This window comes from Ranitomeya variabilis, unplaced genomic scaffold (assembly GCF_051348905.1).
Source record: "Ranitomeya variabilis isolate aRanVar5 unplaced genomic scaffold, aRanVar5.hap1 Scaffold_243, whole genome shotgun sequence".
In the NCBI taxonomy this organism is placed as follows: Eukaryota; Metazoa; Chordata; class Amphibia; order Anura; family Dendrobatidae; genus Ranitomeya; species Ranitomeya variabilis.
In genome coordinates, this window is record NW_027508000.1 from 1 (window position 1) to 16,354 (window position 16,354).

The 16,354-nt window shown below is 43.4% G+C and overlaps 1 protein-coding gene and 1 long non-coding RNA gene across 2 annotated transcripts in view; one reads left to right on the plus strand and one right to left on the minus strand.

Moving 5' to 3' along the window:
- The first annotated feature begins 997 nt into the window (after positions 1-997).
- The window catches only part of LOC143789408 (neuronal acetylcholine receptor subunit alpha-9-like), a 45,324-nt gene continuing 29,967 nt past the window's right edge, over positions 998-16,354 (plus strand). The window contains exons 1-2 of the mRNA XM_077279005.1: positions 998-1,140; positions 11,321-11,475. Of these exons, the coding sequence (XP_077135120.1) occupies positions 1,027-1,140; positions 11,321-11,475 (269 nt within the window). The 5' untranslated portion in view covers positions 998-1,026. The remainder of the gene's footprint in view (positions 1,141-11,320; positions 11,476-16,354) is intronic.
- Positions 6,291-8,704, minus strand: LOC143789406 (uncharacterized). Its single transcript, XR_013219178.1, has 3 exons — positions 8,500-8,704; positions 6,504-6,611; positions 6,291-6,371 (listed from the first exon to the last, which is right to left on the minus strand). It is a non-coding gene; the product is annotated as an uncharacterized LOC143789406 (long non-coding RNA).

Below are 16,354 nucleotides of genomic sequence, written 5' to 3' on the forward strand. Positions count from 1 at the left end.
AGTGGGTGTTAAACAACCGCCGATAGGCTATACACAAGTCTATCAATAGACCGACAAGAATATCTTCATTATCGACAGCACATCTCCTGCACACAAAAGACAATGTGCTGTTGATATCCATGATTTTCATACCAACACGAAAGATCCAATCACATGATTGATACTTTTTCTCATTCAACAAGTGATTGTTGACCTGATTAGATAAACTGATAAGAGCTTGTACATAATTATTAGTGCATCACGTATTGCAGCTGCAGTGCAGTTTTTGGAATTTTTTAAAAAACCTCAACAAGACATTGCTGTGATTGTGGCAATAAAATGCACATTGGCGCCAGTATGTGAATGCAGTGTACATCTCTATATCACTTTCGCAATATTGGCAGCAAGCACTGAATGATCCATTATTTTTTATAGGGTGTATGAGATTAGTAAAAAAAGGTCTATTTTTTCTTTCTTGAAATAGTGTTTAGTTTTTCAGTTTAGCCACCTGAGTGCTTCAATACCAGACATAGTCCATGGACCATAGTCCAATGTCCTTCAAAGAACATATCCACCCTGAACAGAAATCACTACCAAAAAAGAGATATAAGCCCAGAAGTGGTGGAGATTAGTGATGAGCGAGTGAACTCGTTGTTCGGGTTTTCCCAAGCATGCTCGGGTGGTCTCCAAGTATTGTTAGTGTTCAGAGATTTAGTTTTCATGGCAGCAGCTGAATGATTTACAGCTATTAGCCAGCTTGATTACATGTGCGGATTCCCTAGCAACCAGGCAACCCCCACATGTACTCAGCCTGGCTAATAGCTGTAAATCATTCAGCTGCCGCGATGAAAACGAAATCTCCGAACACTAACAAATACTCGGAGGTCACCCGAGCATGCTCGGAAAAACCCGAGCAACGAGTACACTCGCTCATCACTAGTAGAGATGGGGAAAAAAGAATAATGTAGAAAATAGTTTTAAATAACATATTCTGTCCTATTCATGTATTTTCAAGGTGTAGAAGCAGCAAAAGGAAAATACGCCCAGATGTTATTTCGAGACTTATTTGTCGAGTACTCTAATGCACTGAGACCAGTGGAAGATACGGATAGAGCGCTAAATGTGACACTTCAGATTACACTGTCTCAGATCAAAGATGTGGTAGGTATCTTAATAACAATTTATGGTCCTTGTTGTTGGTTGTGTGTTTTAGCAGAAGCTAATGTGTGATTTCACTTCTGATAGGAGTCCATCAATCTACTGACAATTCCCCCAAACTCTATAGGTTGCTCTATATGGGTGGTTTGTTCATCGAGATAAATGTACACTGTAGATCACATAATTATAGCATTATGGAGGTTACATAACTAATGCTCCCTGTGCAGCTCCCGTCCTTAAAAGCTTATTTACACGTTCAGTATTTGGACATTGCTTTGCATCAATATTTGTATGCCAAAACAAGGAGAGGAATTTAGGGTCCATGCAGAAGTCAATGCAACTCGGCCAGAGCATGGAGCTCCAATGCATGGACTTGCTGCACCTCTCCTGCCCCAAATTTTAGCTATAGAAATATATGAAACGGTGGCGCTTGGGTTGAGAGACCAGTGGCTGGTCCATGCATTGCGATCTTATATAAGAACAAAATTCATGTACATCTTCCTGAGGGTCACTCCTGCTTTTGGCATACGAATACTGATGAAAAAGACTGATGTTTGAATAAAATCTAAGACAATTGATTATGGGCCACCCATTCATGTGGAGATGGTAAAAGGTAAAAAAACGCTGTGAGAAACCTCCATGTTGGCTTATCTCCCCTTTAAGCAAAAGGATCAGAGGCTGCTATACACATTAGGTGGTCTTTGGATCATGACAAAAAAGTAGTAAAAACAAACAAAAAGTCATAACCAAAGAGCCCTAAATCACGAAAAAGTGCTTGGTCATTTACGACCAAAAAAACTAATCGTTTACCTGGAGACAGGAGCCATCTCAGGCATCATCTCCTACCATTACATCAGGGCACTCCTAAGACTCCAAAAATGCTTCCCATGTTGGGAAGCCCCCATAAACATGATCATCAACTGGACCTACTAACAATCACAGGTTAGGTCAGGTGCAGACGACCAGGGCCGGTTTTAGACAAAGTGGGGCCCTAGGCAAAAGTTTAAAATGGGGCCCCAAATACTAACATATTGCACATCACACAGAAATAGTAAAAAGATCTAATGTTAAAAATAATAAAAAAAACAAAAAACCTGCTATTCTCACCTTCCGTCATCCGCCAGTGTGCGCGGCTGCCGCCAGCTTCCGTTCCCAGAGATGCATTGCGAAAGTACCCAGAAGACTTAGCGGTCTCGCAAGACCGCTAAGTCATCTGGGTAATTTCGCAATGCATCTCTGGGAACGGAAGCTGGCGGCAGCAGCGCGTGCATCGGGACAGCTTCGCTGGACGCCAGAGGTGAGTATATAACTATTTTTTATTTTAATTATTTTTTTTAACATGGATATGGTGCCCACACTGCTATATACTACGTGGGCTATGTTATATACTGCGTCACTGCTATATACTACGTGGCCAGTGTTATATACTGCGTGGGCTGTTATATACTACGTGGGCTGTGCTATATATTACGTGGGCTGTTATATACTGCGTGGCTGCTATATACTACGAGGGCAGTGTTATATACTATGTGGGCTGTGTTATACACTGCGTGGCCACTGTTATATACTGCGTGGCCTGTATTATATACTGCGTGGGCTGTGTCATATACTGCGTGGACTGTGTTATATACTGCGTGTCTGCTACAGTATATACTATGTGGCTGCTATATACACACATACATACATATTCTAGAATACCCGATGCGTTCGAATCGGGCCACCATCTAGTAGATTACATAACCACAATATGTCTGGTATCTGCTCTACATATACCATACATGCATACAGATACACATATAAATACAGTATATGCAAACACATACATATACCATACATACACACAGATACACATACATATACTGTCATACATACACATAGCATACATACACATGCATATACCATACATTCACACACATACCGTACATACATATACCGTACATACATATACATGCATATACCGTACATACCTACACACATACCGTACATACATATACACGTACTGTACATACACACATACAGTTATGTACACATATTGTATACACATACCGTACATACATATACCATACATACACACATATACACATAAATACAGTATACCGTACATACATACACATACCGTACAGAGATACACCATGCATACACAGATGCACACATATACCGTACATACAGATACACATACATGTACCGTACATACACACAGTATATACACATATAGTATAAACATACCGCATACATATACATACTGTATGTACATGCACATAAACATACATATACCATATATACATACAAATTTATTGCACATACACAGATACACATACATATACTGTGCATACATACACATATTGTCTCCTGCTCTCTGCGGTGTGCGCTGCTTCCGGCCGGCGCTTGTTGGTTGCCATGGAGACGCGTCCTCCCGGCGTCGCTTCTGCGGCTCCTACCACTGGCGCGTCAGTGGGGGGCGCCTGGGAGTGACGTCGGACGCTGATCCGGCCGCTTCCGGCTGGCGCTGGGCGGGACTAGCGCCGACATTACCACACCGAGCATTCATTTCATTTGTATATAAAGAGCTTCATTTCCATCATAACACTAGCGCCCCCCGAGGAAGCAATATTCGCGAAACGCGCGTCGGGGCTCCCCTCTTCCGCATACTGCTGCAGGGTGACTCTACGTGTGCATATATATCTCTTCATTTGTAAGTACACTGTGCTTGGAATTTTCCTTACTATATTTACATATTGACACTAGGATTTACCTTCATTATATGCAAGAGGCACTTTATTGTCCTGTATGACTCATGTGCACACCTATTGTCCCCCTGTACCTGCTTCTTATATGTGAACTGTCACGCTATTGTTGCTAGGATATTTGTATCCAAGATAATTGGATCTCACATACTTTAGCAGGATATATATGTATGCGGCACTAGTGTCGCTTTTCTTTTATTTATTATTATCTTGTCTTTATTAATATACTTTATTTGTATGTACTGTTTTTATGGTTCTTCAATAAAATTGTAATTTTTAGCTTGTGGAGTCCATCTTCTTTTTGGTTTACTATATATTTTGATGGCTGAGCATTTATCTGCAGCGCCCTCTCTATAGGTTTATCTATCTAATTTGTGTGTGTTTCAGCACCTGTTCTATAGGGCCATGGATCTCAGAGCACGGGATCAATCCTGGCTGGCACATATTGATGCAATTTTCAAAAGTGAAGCGACACCTAGTGGTTCGAGTGAAAATGGGACTATTATGGAAATCAAAACTAATTTAAAATCTTTGCTTAAAAAACGAATGCGCACGTGGTGGAATAAGGCTACTTTGGAGAGTTATTTATCAAAAAACATGATTCCTAGAGGTCTTCGGGTCAAAATTTTACCCTCATTCCCTGTGGAGGATTCATTATTTCGTTCTAAGTGGGAGGAAGCGTGTAATGTGTGTTCACGCTCCCTTATTGGCCTTTTGATAGGAATGGATAAAAATAATTTGGATAACATGGAGAAAGAGATTGAGACTCTCCAATTGAAACTCACCGAGTCGGTGAGTCTTACAGATATGGATATTTTCAAAAAGGATCTGGATGGTCAATTTATTATCTGGGAAAAGGAAATTAAGGAGGTCAAGACTAGTAAGTTTATGCGGGATGTGCAGGACTTCAAGACCAATACAGTGTACAAATGGCATAAACCCCGGTCCTCTATCAGATCCTCTTCAATCTCGTCCCAATCTTCGGCAGAAGGGAGTACAGAGGTTTTGGATATACAGCGTTTTTCGGCCACGGGTAGAAACAAACGTAAGGGTACCAACTATACTCGCAAATATAATTTCTCTAAGCGCCCCCATACTCACATGGCGGGGTCATCCAAATTACAGGTGATTAATCTCTCTTCTGTTACTCTTACAGAGGCACAATTGGAAGTATTGAGCCTTGGCTTATCATTTTCTCCCACCTCACCATTTAATTTTTTTACAGCCGTGAAAGACCTCCATTTATTTGCCAGGAAACTTGTTTTGCATAAATTACACCAAAGAAAAAATGCAGATAATGCACAATGGACTGTTGAGGAACAAGAAACTATTGCAATTTTAAATGAACTATGTGAGGAATCCTCCCCGGGTATACCCAAGGGTAAGTTCATACTCCCCAAGCCTAAACGTTTTCCCCCCCTCAACTTGTTTCCCGAAATTGAAACATTTGTTCGAGTGGTTACGGAGGATTTCAAGAAAATCCCGGTGGGTTCACAGCACGACAACCTGACCCGCAAACAGCGACAAGCATTGAGCGAGCTACGCTCTATGAGTCAATTACTTATCAAACCCGCTGATAAAGGCGGTAATGTCGTGCTGTGGCCCACTGAGATGTATGAAAAAGAGGCTTTCCGGCAGCTTCGGGATGGGGATACGTATAGGAGGCTAAGTTTTAATCCCACCTCTATTTTTCAGGCGGAATTATCTGACCTAGTAGAGGAAGCGTTTATAGACGGAACAATTACTAAGGACTTGAAGGATGGCTTGGTCCCTAATACACCTCGGACTCCATGTCTGTATTTATTACCCAAAGTCCACAAAAACTTGATGTGTCCAACTGGCCGCCCCATTGTCTCCGGGAATGGGGGTCTCTCTGAAAATATTGGTAAGATGTTGGATTTCTATCTTAAACCTATTGTTGAAACACTACCATCGTACCTGCGAGACACAGGGGACATCTTATCAAAAATCTCTAATATTAACTTGGAACCCGATATGTGGCTAGTAACATTAGACGTTGAGTCTCTCTACACGTCTATCAGACATGCAGATGGTATGGAGGCGGTTAGTTTCTTTTTGAACAACACTGATATGGATGACTATCTCAGTAAATTTTTGTTATCCCTGCTGGAGTTTGCACTAACCCATAACTTTTTTATTTTTAAGGAAGTACTCTACCTACAGCTCCAGGGTACAGCCATGGGGGCGGCCTTTGCGCCGTCCTATGCATGTCTGTTCCTGGGGCTGTGGGAGAGGAAGGTTTTCATTACTGATGCTACACCTCTTTCGTCTAATATACTTATGTGGTCTAGATATATAGACGATGTTTTTGCAATCTGGCAGGGCACTGAAAATGATTTAAAGAAATTTGTGGAGGAACTAAATGCCAATGATACTAATATAAAACTTACCTGCCATTACAGTCGGGACAGTGTGGACTTCCTTGATGTGCGTATCCATAGGGGCAGTGATGGTCTGCTACAAAGCGATCTGCATCGGAAAGAGACATCGGTTAACAGCTTACTGCATTCTACATCAGCACACCCCAGACATCTCAAGAACAGTATCCCTTATGGACAGTTCCTAAGAGCTAAACGCATCTGCTCCGAGGAAAAAACTTACCAAAAACATGCTGAGGATATTTCTAACCGTTTTTTGGACCGTGGCTACTCATCAAGAACAATCCGTAAATGTAAAAGAAGAGCCTCTGGGATTGATCGTGTCAACCTCCTAAAGACAAAAAAGGAATCAAAAACATCCAATCAGGTGAGATTTATAGCCACGTACTCCAACAATTCCACACTAATGAAAGAAGTCTTGGATAAATATTGGCCTATTATTAAGTACGACACAGTACTTTCCAAATGCCTGACTGATACACCCTCCATCACCTACCGAAGAAATAAAAATCTCAGGGATTTGTTAACCCACAGTCACTACAGGGGTTGTGAACCCAAGTATACTTTTGGCTCTAGGGGCCCTAGGTGGGGTTTCTTTCCCTGCCGAGATTGTACGGCATGTAGGAATTTGGAGCGTTGCTTTACTTGCTTATCCAGTGATGGATCCAAGGAATTCCGTATCACCCAGCATATCACGTGCTCCACGGACTATGTGGTGTATTACGCCACATGTCCGTGTGGGCTTATATACGTAGGCCTAACATCACGACAGCTACGTATCAGAATCCTGGAACACATCCGCGACATTAAGGCGGCATCTAATCCACTGGCAGATGAATTTTTGAAGCCCATACCAAGGCACTTCAAAGAAAAACACGAATGTAATAGCCAGCTGCTTCGAGTGCGTGGCATTGATCGTGTCATCATGGATGGACGAGGCGGTGATTTGAAGAAACGTCTTGCCCAGTTGGAAGCCCAATGGATAGTACGCATTGATTGCATTCGTCCTAAGGGTCTCAATGAGGTCCTTAGTTTTGTCCCATTTTTATAGTTTTTTATAGTTCCTTCTGGTTTCTATTTAAAACGGTTTTAGTCTAGTGTTTTTAATCTCTGTTTTATTTCTTGATTTTCATATCTCTTTTGTTTATTCAACAGATTACATTTTAATATGTCTTTCCTTATTGTTCCATGGAGGCGTATATGGACTTTCCATACTGGAGTGGCCTTCGACTGTTCCTGACTGGGAAATTCTGCTCTGAAAGCGTTGTTATCATTTTTTTTTTTTTTTTTTTTTTTTTTTTTGTGTACCTATTTATTGTAGTGGCATTTCTTATTCTTTATCTCTTTATTTTTTCTTATATGTATATATACATGGGTATTTACACATAGACACTCGTATGTATTTTACTGTTATATACCATACTCACTCATTTTTTGTATTAATTTATTTAGTTGGCATATATATATATTTTTATATATGTGTTCATGTGTATTCACACATGGGCACTCACACGCACTTTATTAGGACATTTTTTGCCCTCATGGGCATCCTATATCTGTACTCTTATATATACATGGGTACCTACACTTAGACACTTATATGGATTTTATTACTATATATTACATCCTTCATTTTTCCTTTGTATTAATTTTTCGTGTTGGTGTATATGTATATATATATTCTTTATATGTGCACATATCTATATACTTACGTATACCTACACATGGGGCTCTCTTATGCACTTTACAATTTTCTGGCCCTTATGGGCATCTTATATCTGTATTTTCTTAATTCATTAGATGCACTGCCACTTTTTATGCTTCAGCTGTCAAAATATGCACTCATTTATGATTCGGTTACAGTATATGGATTTTATATCATCACCCGTATTTAATGTTGCATATGTCTCACTACCTTGGATAGGATTGACATTATTTATTATATACCTTTCATTATTATTATCTTTATCACTTGTATGGTCAATTCTTGATGTTTTACTGTTCAGAGTATATATATATATATATATATATATGTATATATATTTATTCTTAGTGTACTTTTTTATACGGATATATGTTTTGTTATATCCATCACTTATATTATCTATACTGTAGGGATACATGCTCCATGTTTCATGGGGTATTTCATCTGAGCATTTATTTGTATGCCTCATATTGTATATTTAATTAGCACACCGTTTATTATCTTCTTCTCTTACCACTTCCTCTTTTACCCAGTCAGGTCTGTGTATTCCTCAGCACAGGTTTGCCGTGCCATGGCACTTTTATAGGGCCGCTTCCCTTCCTTTGTCTCCTGCTCTCTGCGGTGTGCGCTGCTTCCGGCCGGCGCTTGTTGGTTGCCATGGAGACGCGTCCTCCCGGCGTCGCTTCTGCGGCTCCTACCACTGGCGCGTCAGTGGGGGGCGCCTGGGAGTGACGTCGGACGCTGATCCGGCCGCTTCCGGCTGGCGCTGGGCGGGACTAGCGCCGACATTACCACACCGAGCATTCATTTCATTTGTATATAAAGAGCTTCATTTCCATCATAACACTAGCGCCCCCCGAGGAAGCAATATTCGCGAAACGCGCGTCGGGGCTCCCCTCTTCCGCATACTGCTGCAGGGTGACTCTACGTGTGCATATATATCTCTTCATTTGTAAGTACACTGTGCTTGGAATTTTCCTTACTATATTTACATATTGACACTAGGATTTACCTTCATTATATGCAAGAGGCACTTTATTGTCCTGTATGACTCATGTGCACACCTATTGTCCCCCTGTACCTGCTTCTTATATGTGAACTGTCACGCTATTGTTGCTAGGATATTTGTATCCAAGATAATTGGATCTCACATACTTTAGCAGGATATATATGTATGCGGCACTAGTGTCGCTTTTCTTTTATTTATTATTATCTTGTCTTTATTAATATACTTTATTTGTATGTACTGTTTTTATGGTTCTTCAATAAAATTGTAATTTTTAGCTTGTGGAGTCCATCTTCTTTTTGGTTTACTATAATACACATACTGTACATGCATACACAGCCATACAAATATACCATACATACACACATATACCGTACATATATACACAGATACACACAGATAGAAACATACACATAGACACACACACATACAAGCATATACATACACACATACCAATGTGTGATATCAGCTCACAGGTGATCAGAGGAGCCCTGGATGAGGTCACATAGTTCAGCAGGAGAGGGCTGCAGAACCCACTGCTGTGGGGGAAGGGGCACAGAGCAGGCAGGACTGATATCAGCCCCCTGGTGCTGCCGTGTTGTGTGTTGTCCCGTGCAGTGAGCCTCCTCCCCCATCTCTTCTCTGTGAGGTGCAGCCTGCTCTGATTAGAACAGTGGAGGGAGCAGAAGACACACACTAAGTCCTGCTCTTCCTCCATGATGGCTCTATGTGCTGTGCTGTGGGGCCCCTGACTGTAGGTGAGCACTCACCATTAGGACACGCCATGCAGGAGGACAGACGGCAGCCAGTGAGCGCTCTCCTCAGTCTGGTCACTGTGAGGTAAGGAAAGCGTTCATTGGCCAGCGTCTCTCCCTGCATGACACGCCCCCTTTTTGATCTCCTGCACTTCGTGCCCCGCTCTCTCCCCGGCGTTCCATGATTACAGGAGGGAGTGAGAGGGGCCCGATCCTGCATGATACCGGGCCTGCCTCCAGGGCCCCCCCTCCACCTCTGGGCCCCGGAGCAGTGCCATCAGCAGTATGTCCAACCCTGGCTGGGGGCCCCTAGGCAGCTGCCTAGTCTGCCTGCCCCTAACGCCGGCCCTGCAGACGACTGTATCATCGGTCCGAGTGCGATCTGACAAAACATCGATCGCACCCGGACCAATGTTATTGTATGGGGCTGTGCATATGTCCGATTATTTCCTCAGACAGAGCCAGTCCAAGGAAAAAATTGCAGCTTTCCCGAGTTTGATCTAATATTCACATCACACTCAGCCACGCAAGTCAATGAGTGAGTGGAAATCATCGGACTGCACTTGGATGACTTGGACTTTCACGCACTGACTGAATGAAGAAGATGGAGAAATGTTGCTCTCCATCTTCTTTACAGTGTGCTTCAATTCTCTCATCTGAAAGAATCAGATCACACTATGCTGGCACTCAAACTCTTATGAAAATCTGATTAGAGTGACATAAGCATAATGGCCCCAATTCCCATGGACGGCCGTCTGCACAAGCCCTTAGGATGACCCGTGGATGGACGACTTAAAGTGGATTTATCTCAAGATTTCATAATACAAATTGCACATATTAATAAGCACATCTTTTAGACCTGATGAGGCTGGTATACTTACTTTAAAAAAATCTGCATAATGATTTCTACATAGTCCTTTATGAAAGTCTACCTGCATAATATTAAAATAAGCATTTTAATTTGAGGAATATACTATCAGAGTGATATGGATTATCAAATTAAGTACACTAGCTTCATCAGATCTAAGAGATCTGTTTATTAATTTATGCAATTTGTACTGTCAACTCTGGTGATAGATATGCTTTAAAGCGAACCTTTCATAAGGATTTTCCTAAGTAAACTACATACAGTGTCAGGTCGGCGCTGTTATACTGATTAAAATGATACTTGGGTTGATGAAATCCATCTTGTGGTTGTTGTTTAATTTTTATATGCTTTTTATTTGAGATTCTCGTGCTTCAGGGCAGCCTCTGGGGTGGTCTTTATTTGGTGCTCTCGCTCTCATCTCCTAGAATCTACTGCTGCAAAATTGCGCCGGTGCATGAGTAGTAGTATCTGTTTGTAGATGATGCGCTTAGTCTGTGCAGGATGCCCTGGAACACGACAATCTCATTAACTGAAAACTGCAAAACAAAGATTAAACAACAACCACGAGACGGATTTCTTCACCCCAGGTATCATTTTAATCAGTATAACAGCCCCAACCTGACAATGCCTGTAATTTATTTAGCAAAATCCTGATGACAGGTTCACTTTAAGTCTTTTAAACATTTATTTTTCATTGATCTTTTAGGATGAACGGAATCAGATATTAACAGCATACATATGGATTAGGCAGAGTTGGTATGACGCCTACCTTACGTGGGACAGAGATGAATATGATGGTCTGGATTCAATTCGTATTCCGAGCAACATGGTATGGAGACCAGACATAGTCTTGTACAATAAGTAAGTGGACAACCAACAAGACGAGTGATCTTTTTTTTATTTTTGGTCTAGATGAATGACAGGAGAACACTGGCACCTATGACCCACTCATGCCAGAAGAACCTCTCTTTACCAATGCATCTTCCTTTTGTGGTCTTATATAGTGCTCTATAGTAATAATCTCGTCAGTCAGCAATTGTAACATCTGTTTTGTACATTTGAGAACTTTACATTCTGTAACTCCTCTGTTATTCCATCTGGAAACTTATGACTAAATTGACACAAAATCATAATCATTCTTCTTGTCGTACAGTGTGACACTGTCATCATTTATTTTACAGTAGCAAGGTGTGAAGATATATGGATTTTCAACAAGAGGAATGGTAGCATCCAGTTTTCAATTTATTCCTACATTTCCAGAAGAATAACAGAAGAATGGTACACTGCGAAGAAAAGATGCTTTGCCATTTTATGAAGAATAGTTAGGCCGGCGTCACACTACCGTAGAATACGGGCGAGTGCTAGGCTATTAATATCAGCCCTCATCTGTCTGCTTAGCCTTTGCTGGTTATTAATTATAGGGGGACCCTACGTCATTTGTTTTAGGGTCTCTCATTTTAATAGCCAGTAAAGGCTAAGTATACAGTTGTGAGCTGATATTAATAGCCTGGGACGCCCCATTGGTATTACCCCCTTTTAGGCTATAAACATCTGCCCCCAGCTGTCGTCTTTCCCTCTGCTGGTTACAAAAATAGTGCGGGATCCCACACCATTTTTTTCCAAAAATTAATCTTTTATTAATCAGTTACATGTACAGTAATTTGCACACACACTGCACTAATTGTATTTGTCACTGACCTCTATATATCTATCGATTCTATATGTATTTACTGTATGTAATCCACCTCTACTATCCAGTTGGCTCCTCAAGTGATTTTACAGTACATGAATTGCCGGCTTTTCTTCTATCTATCTAATTTAAAGACACACACACACACACACATATATATATATATATATATATATATATATATATATATATACCGGTATATATATTGTGGGAATACGCTACCTGAGTGGGTTGGGGAATATTCGCTTGGCAGCAGGATATTCACTTCAGGCACAATATCTCACACATATCAGTCTTATTTGGTTTATTACACATCATAAACCACATGACGTACAGTCCATTGCGTTATATATCATGGACTTATCACAACCCTCAGTCAGTTCATGCAGCCGATAGCCTTCTGTGCTAAATATTACAATCCCCTTGTCCGGGGTTACCTCTCAGGAGTACCAGTTCACACGCTGACTTCACATCAGTCCAAGGTCCTCAACACGGACTGTCCAGGTCGATGGTCTCCCAGTGCTTCCAGGATGACTCCACCAGCCAGGAGCCTCCAACACTGACCATACAGGACCTACAGCACCCAGGCCACTCAGCAGTGTCCAGCCAGGACACATGGAAAGTCTGTCCACACTTGCAGACTACCAAACACTCCGGATTACATCACAGCGACAAGTCTTCTCTGTGATACATACCGTCCATCAATCACATGACCAGTCGTTGTTTCAATACAATTATGTCTCCAAGTGCATCTTGAAGTGCACACACAGCGCCCCCTGGCGGTAACATTGGTCACTGCACCACATACCTCCCCCCTTTGTTCAACCCTATTGGGGTGGACACATGACATAAACCCGGGGTTCCGATACCGGGAACGCACGTCACCTTTGATAGGCCACCCCTGCCCCCAGTGGTCAGTTTGTTGGCCTTGGGCTTCAACCCTTGAGTCACCAGCTGTCTGGACTGACTCTTTGTCAATACGTCCGCTACCGGGTCTCCCCCTTAAGTCACTCAGCCCTGAGCTATCTGAGGAGACACTGCCTCTAACTCTTCCTTCAGGCTGGGTACTTCCACCCCTTTGTTTGTCCACATTTCGGGTTGAAAGTGGCCGCCATCTTCTTCGCCTTTCTGGCAGCTGTTTATTAACTTGCAGTCTCTCAAGTCTCAGCTGCTCTACCTCCCTTAGGTATGCCATGCGATATTCCAGGAGCATGCAGATATTCCTAAGACTCTCTCTGGATCCGACAATAAGGAATGGAACCATCCCATCTTCACCCACGTCCTGGGCCTCGTCATCAGCCGGAATCCTCAGTCTCTTTACACCGGATTTATTTACTATCTCCTGCATCACTCTCCCAAGTTTCCCAATGACTTTCGCCACCAGAACTTTGGGTACTTGGACTGTGTCTTCCACTAAGCCCAGTCGACTAAGAGTTTTCCTTTCACGCTCCAAACGTCGAACGGCTTCAGCATTCTTCAAAATGATCCTCTGTTTGGTACGGAGGCAGTGTAGGTGCATATCCCTCAGGACAGCCACCCGCTTCACTGTGACTTCCTTAGTCGACAGTATGACCAATTGCTGAGTCTCAGGCGCCCAGTGCACACTACACGCCTCTACTGCCTTTCTAAAGGCCTCATGCACACCCTTCGTGGCGCATGCTTCTTGCATGTCTTCGGGTATCTCCACCACACACTTGAAGAATGAGGTCTCATTTTCTTCACGAACAGATGGCCCCTGGTTTACCTCTGAAACTTCCATCAAGACATCTGTCACGATCGGGCGACTGTCTTGTTCTGCCTTTAGCGCGAGCTCTTCCTCAGTTTTACACTTCTCAACATCCTTTGTCGAGATGGGCATCGGCAGCTCCGCCTTGTTATCACTCAAGGTTGACAGCTGTACGTCTCGGACTCGTAACTTCTCCTCTGGCAGAAGATCTCTTACTGCTTCTCGCAGCACTACCACATTTTCGCCTAAGGCCTTATTCTCAGTATGCCACGCTGTCAGGTGGCTTCTGAGCTCAGAGATTTCCTTCTCCAGCTCACCCAACCTGTGCTCCGCCATTTGTCTCAGGGCCTTTTCTCGTTCAACATGCCCTTTTAGTGTTTTTATTTCGGCCTGTAGATCTGCCACCTTTTCTTTCTCACGAGATAATCCTTTAGCGAGTTCCTGGAACCCCTGTGCTTCCTTCGCTACAAGCCAGGCCTTGACTGCTGAGAGCTCGGACTCCAGGTAACGCACCTGATCCAGCTGCGTGGAGTTGGCGACTTCTATCTCAGGGACATTATCTTTGTTGGCATCTGTCCCTGTCTCCTCTTTAACACTCTTCTCCGAGGGTGCAATTTGTTCAGCCCCTTTTCCTCTTTTACGTCTCCGGCGACGGGAGGAAGTTTTGTTATTTATACCAGAGTCAGTCTTACTGCCCTCTTTTCCGCTTTCGTCACCGTCTGAATGGGAGTCACCATCACCCGATCGGTCATCTGGGAACCAGCCGTCCCCATGTAAACAGGTCACATTTTCTGGAATGGCTGCCACCGCTATCATGACTTCAGCCTGTGGAGCCCTGTCATTTCTCTGTGTCAGTACTTCTGATAGCACAGTGTCACACTCCGCCCTAGCGATTGTTACCGGCCAAGACATGTGACAGTCACCCTCAGAGCCAGTCTCACACCCCACAACATGGTGAACCTTCCCGCTGCTCCCTAACCGTGTGTCAGCTTCAGGGGCTTTATTAACCACGTCACTTACAGTCTTCTTGGGGTAGACATCAGGTGACATGTCCGTAAGTTGGGCAAACGCTTCCTCCCCTTTGTTCAACCCTACATCTGAGCCTTCAACTTTGGGAGGAATACATGTTTTAAGGTACGCAACCCCACCATCTGAGAGCCCTCCATTCACCTGTTGTAAAGAAACTCCCTTCTCCCACAAGTCTGTGAAGAACTTAGAGTCCCGGCCAATTATCACTGGGCAAGGTAAGGTTGAGACTACGGCCACATCATGGATTGCACGGTCCTTCGCTGTCTCTAGGACCACCCTGACTACTGTATAACCCTTAGTGTGCCCATGGATGCAGGTGACCTTGATTTTCCTACCGGGTATTCCGAGTCCCTCAGGTGCAACCCTCAGTAGAGTCACCGAGCCCCCAGAATCAACCAGTCCATACATTTCCATCTCATGCATCCGTAGGACACACCCCCGTAAATTCTCACCAGGTGTATAGTTCACACAACATACCGGACACACATAACTCACAGGCCTCGGGCACCAATTTGTCTGCGGTACCTCTTCGGTGCCCCTTTTGGGAAACCACCATTTCCCGAGATTCCACCTCTTTTTTGCGACTACCCTCCTTCGGGTTACCGCCCCTATTTGGGACTCTACCCCCTTTTGAGGAACCATCCCCATTTGGGTCACCGCCCACTTTTAGGGACACCCCGTGAAGTTCCCCACGGCACTCAGGCCCCAGTTCGCACAGTACACCCCTATGTCTCTGAGCTTGTACTGGCCCTTTAAGAGTCTGCAAACAAACAAAAAAAAAATGTTGTTTTTTTTTTGTTTTTTTTTCAACTCTTCACCAGCTCCTGCTGGCAACCACAAGCCGCCGCTGCTGAACCTCTTGCTGCAACTGCAGCTACACTCCACAAGGCTCTACCGCAGACTTCGTGGACCCACCGATCCACAGCAAGCCGCTTGTCCCCTTCGTGGACCCGCCGATCCACAGCAAGCCGCTTGTCAGCTTCGTAACCCCGCCGAGTTACAGTCAGACACAATCTTCGTGGCCCCGCTGAGCTACAGCAATTAACTCCACGTGTGCATGCTGGATCGTTGCCAGCTTCGAGCACCATATGTGGGAATACGCTACCTGAGTGGGTTGGGGAATACTCGCTTGGCAGCAGGATATTCCCTTCAGGCACGATATCTCACACATATCAGTCTTATTTGGTTTATTACACTGTTACGATCTGGTGGCCTAAGAGCAGCATGAGACGTACTCTGGAGAAGGTGGAACCTGTACTGACCGCAGACCCTGAACTTAACACCGCAACTAGAAG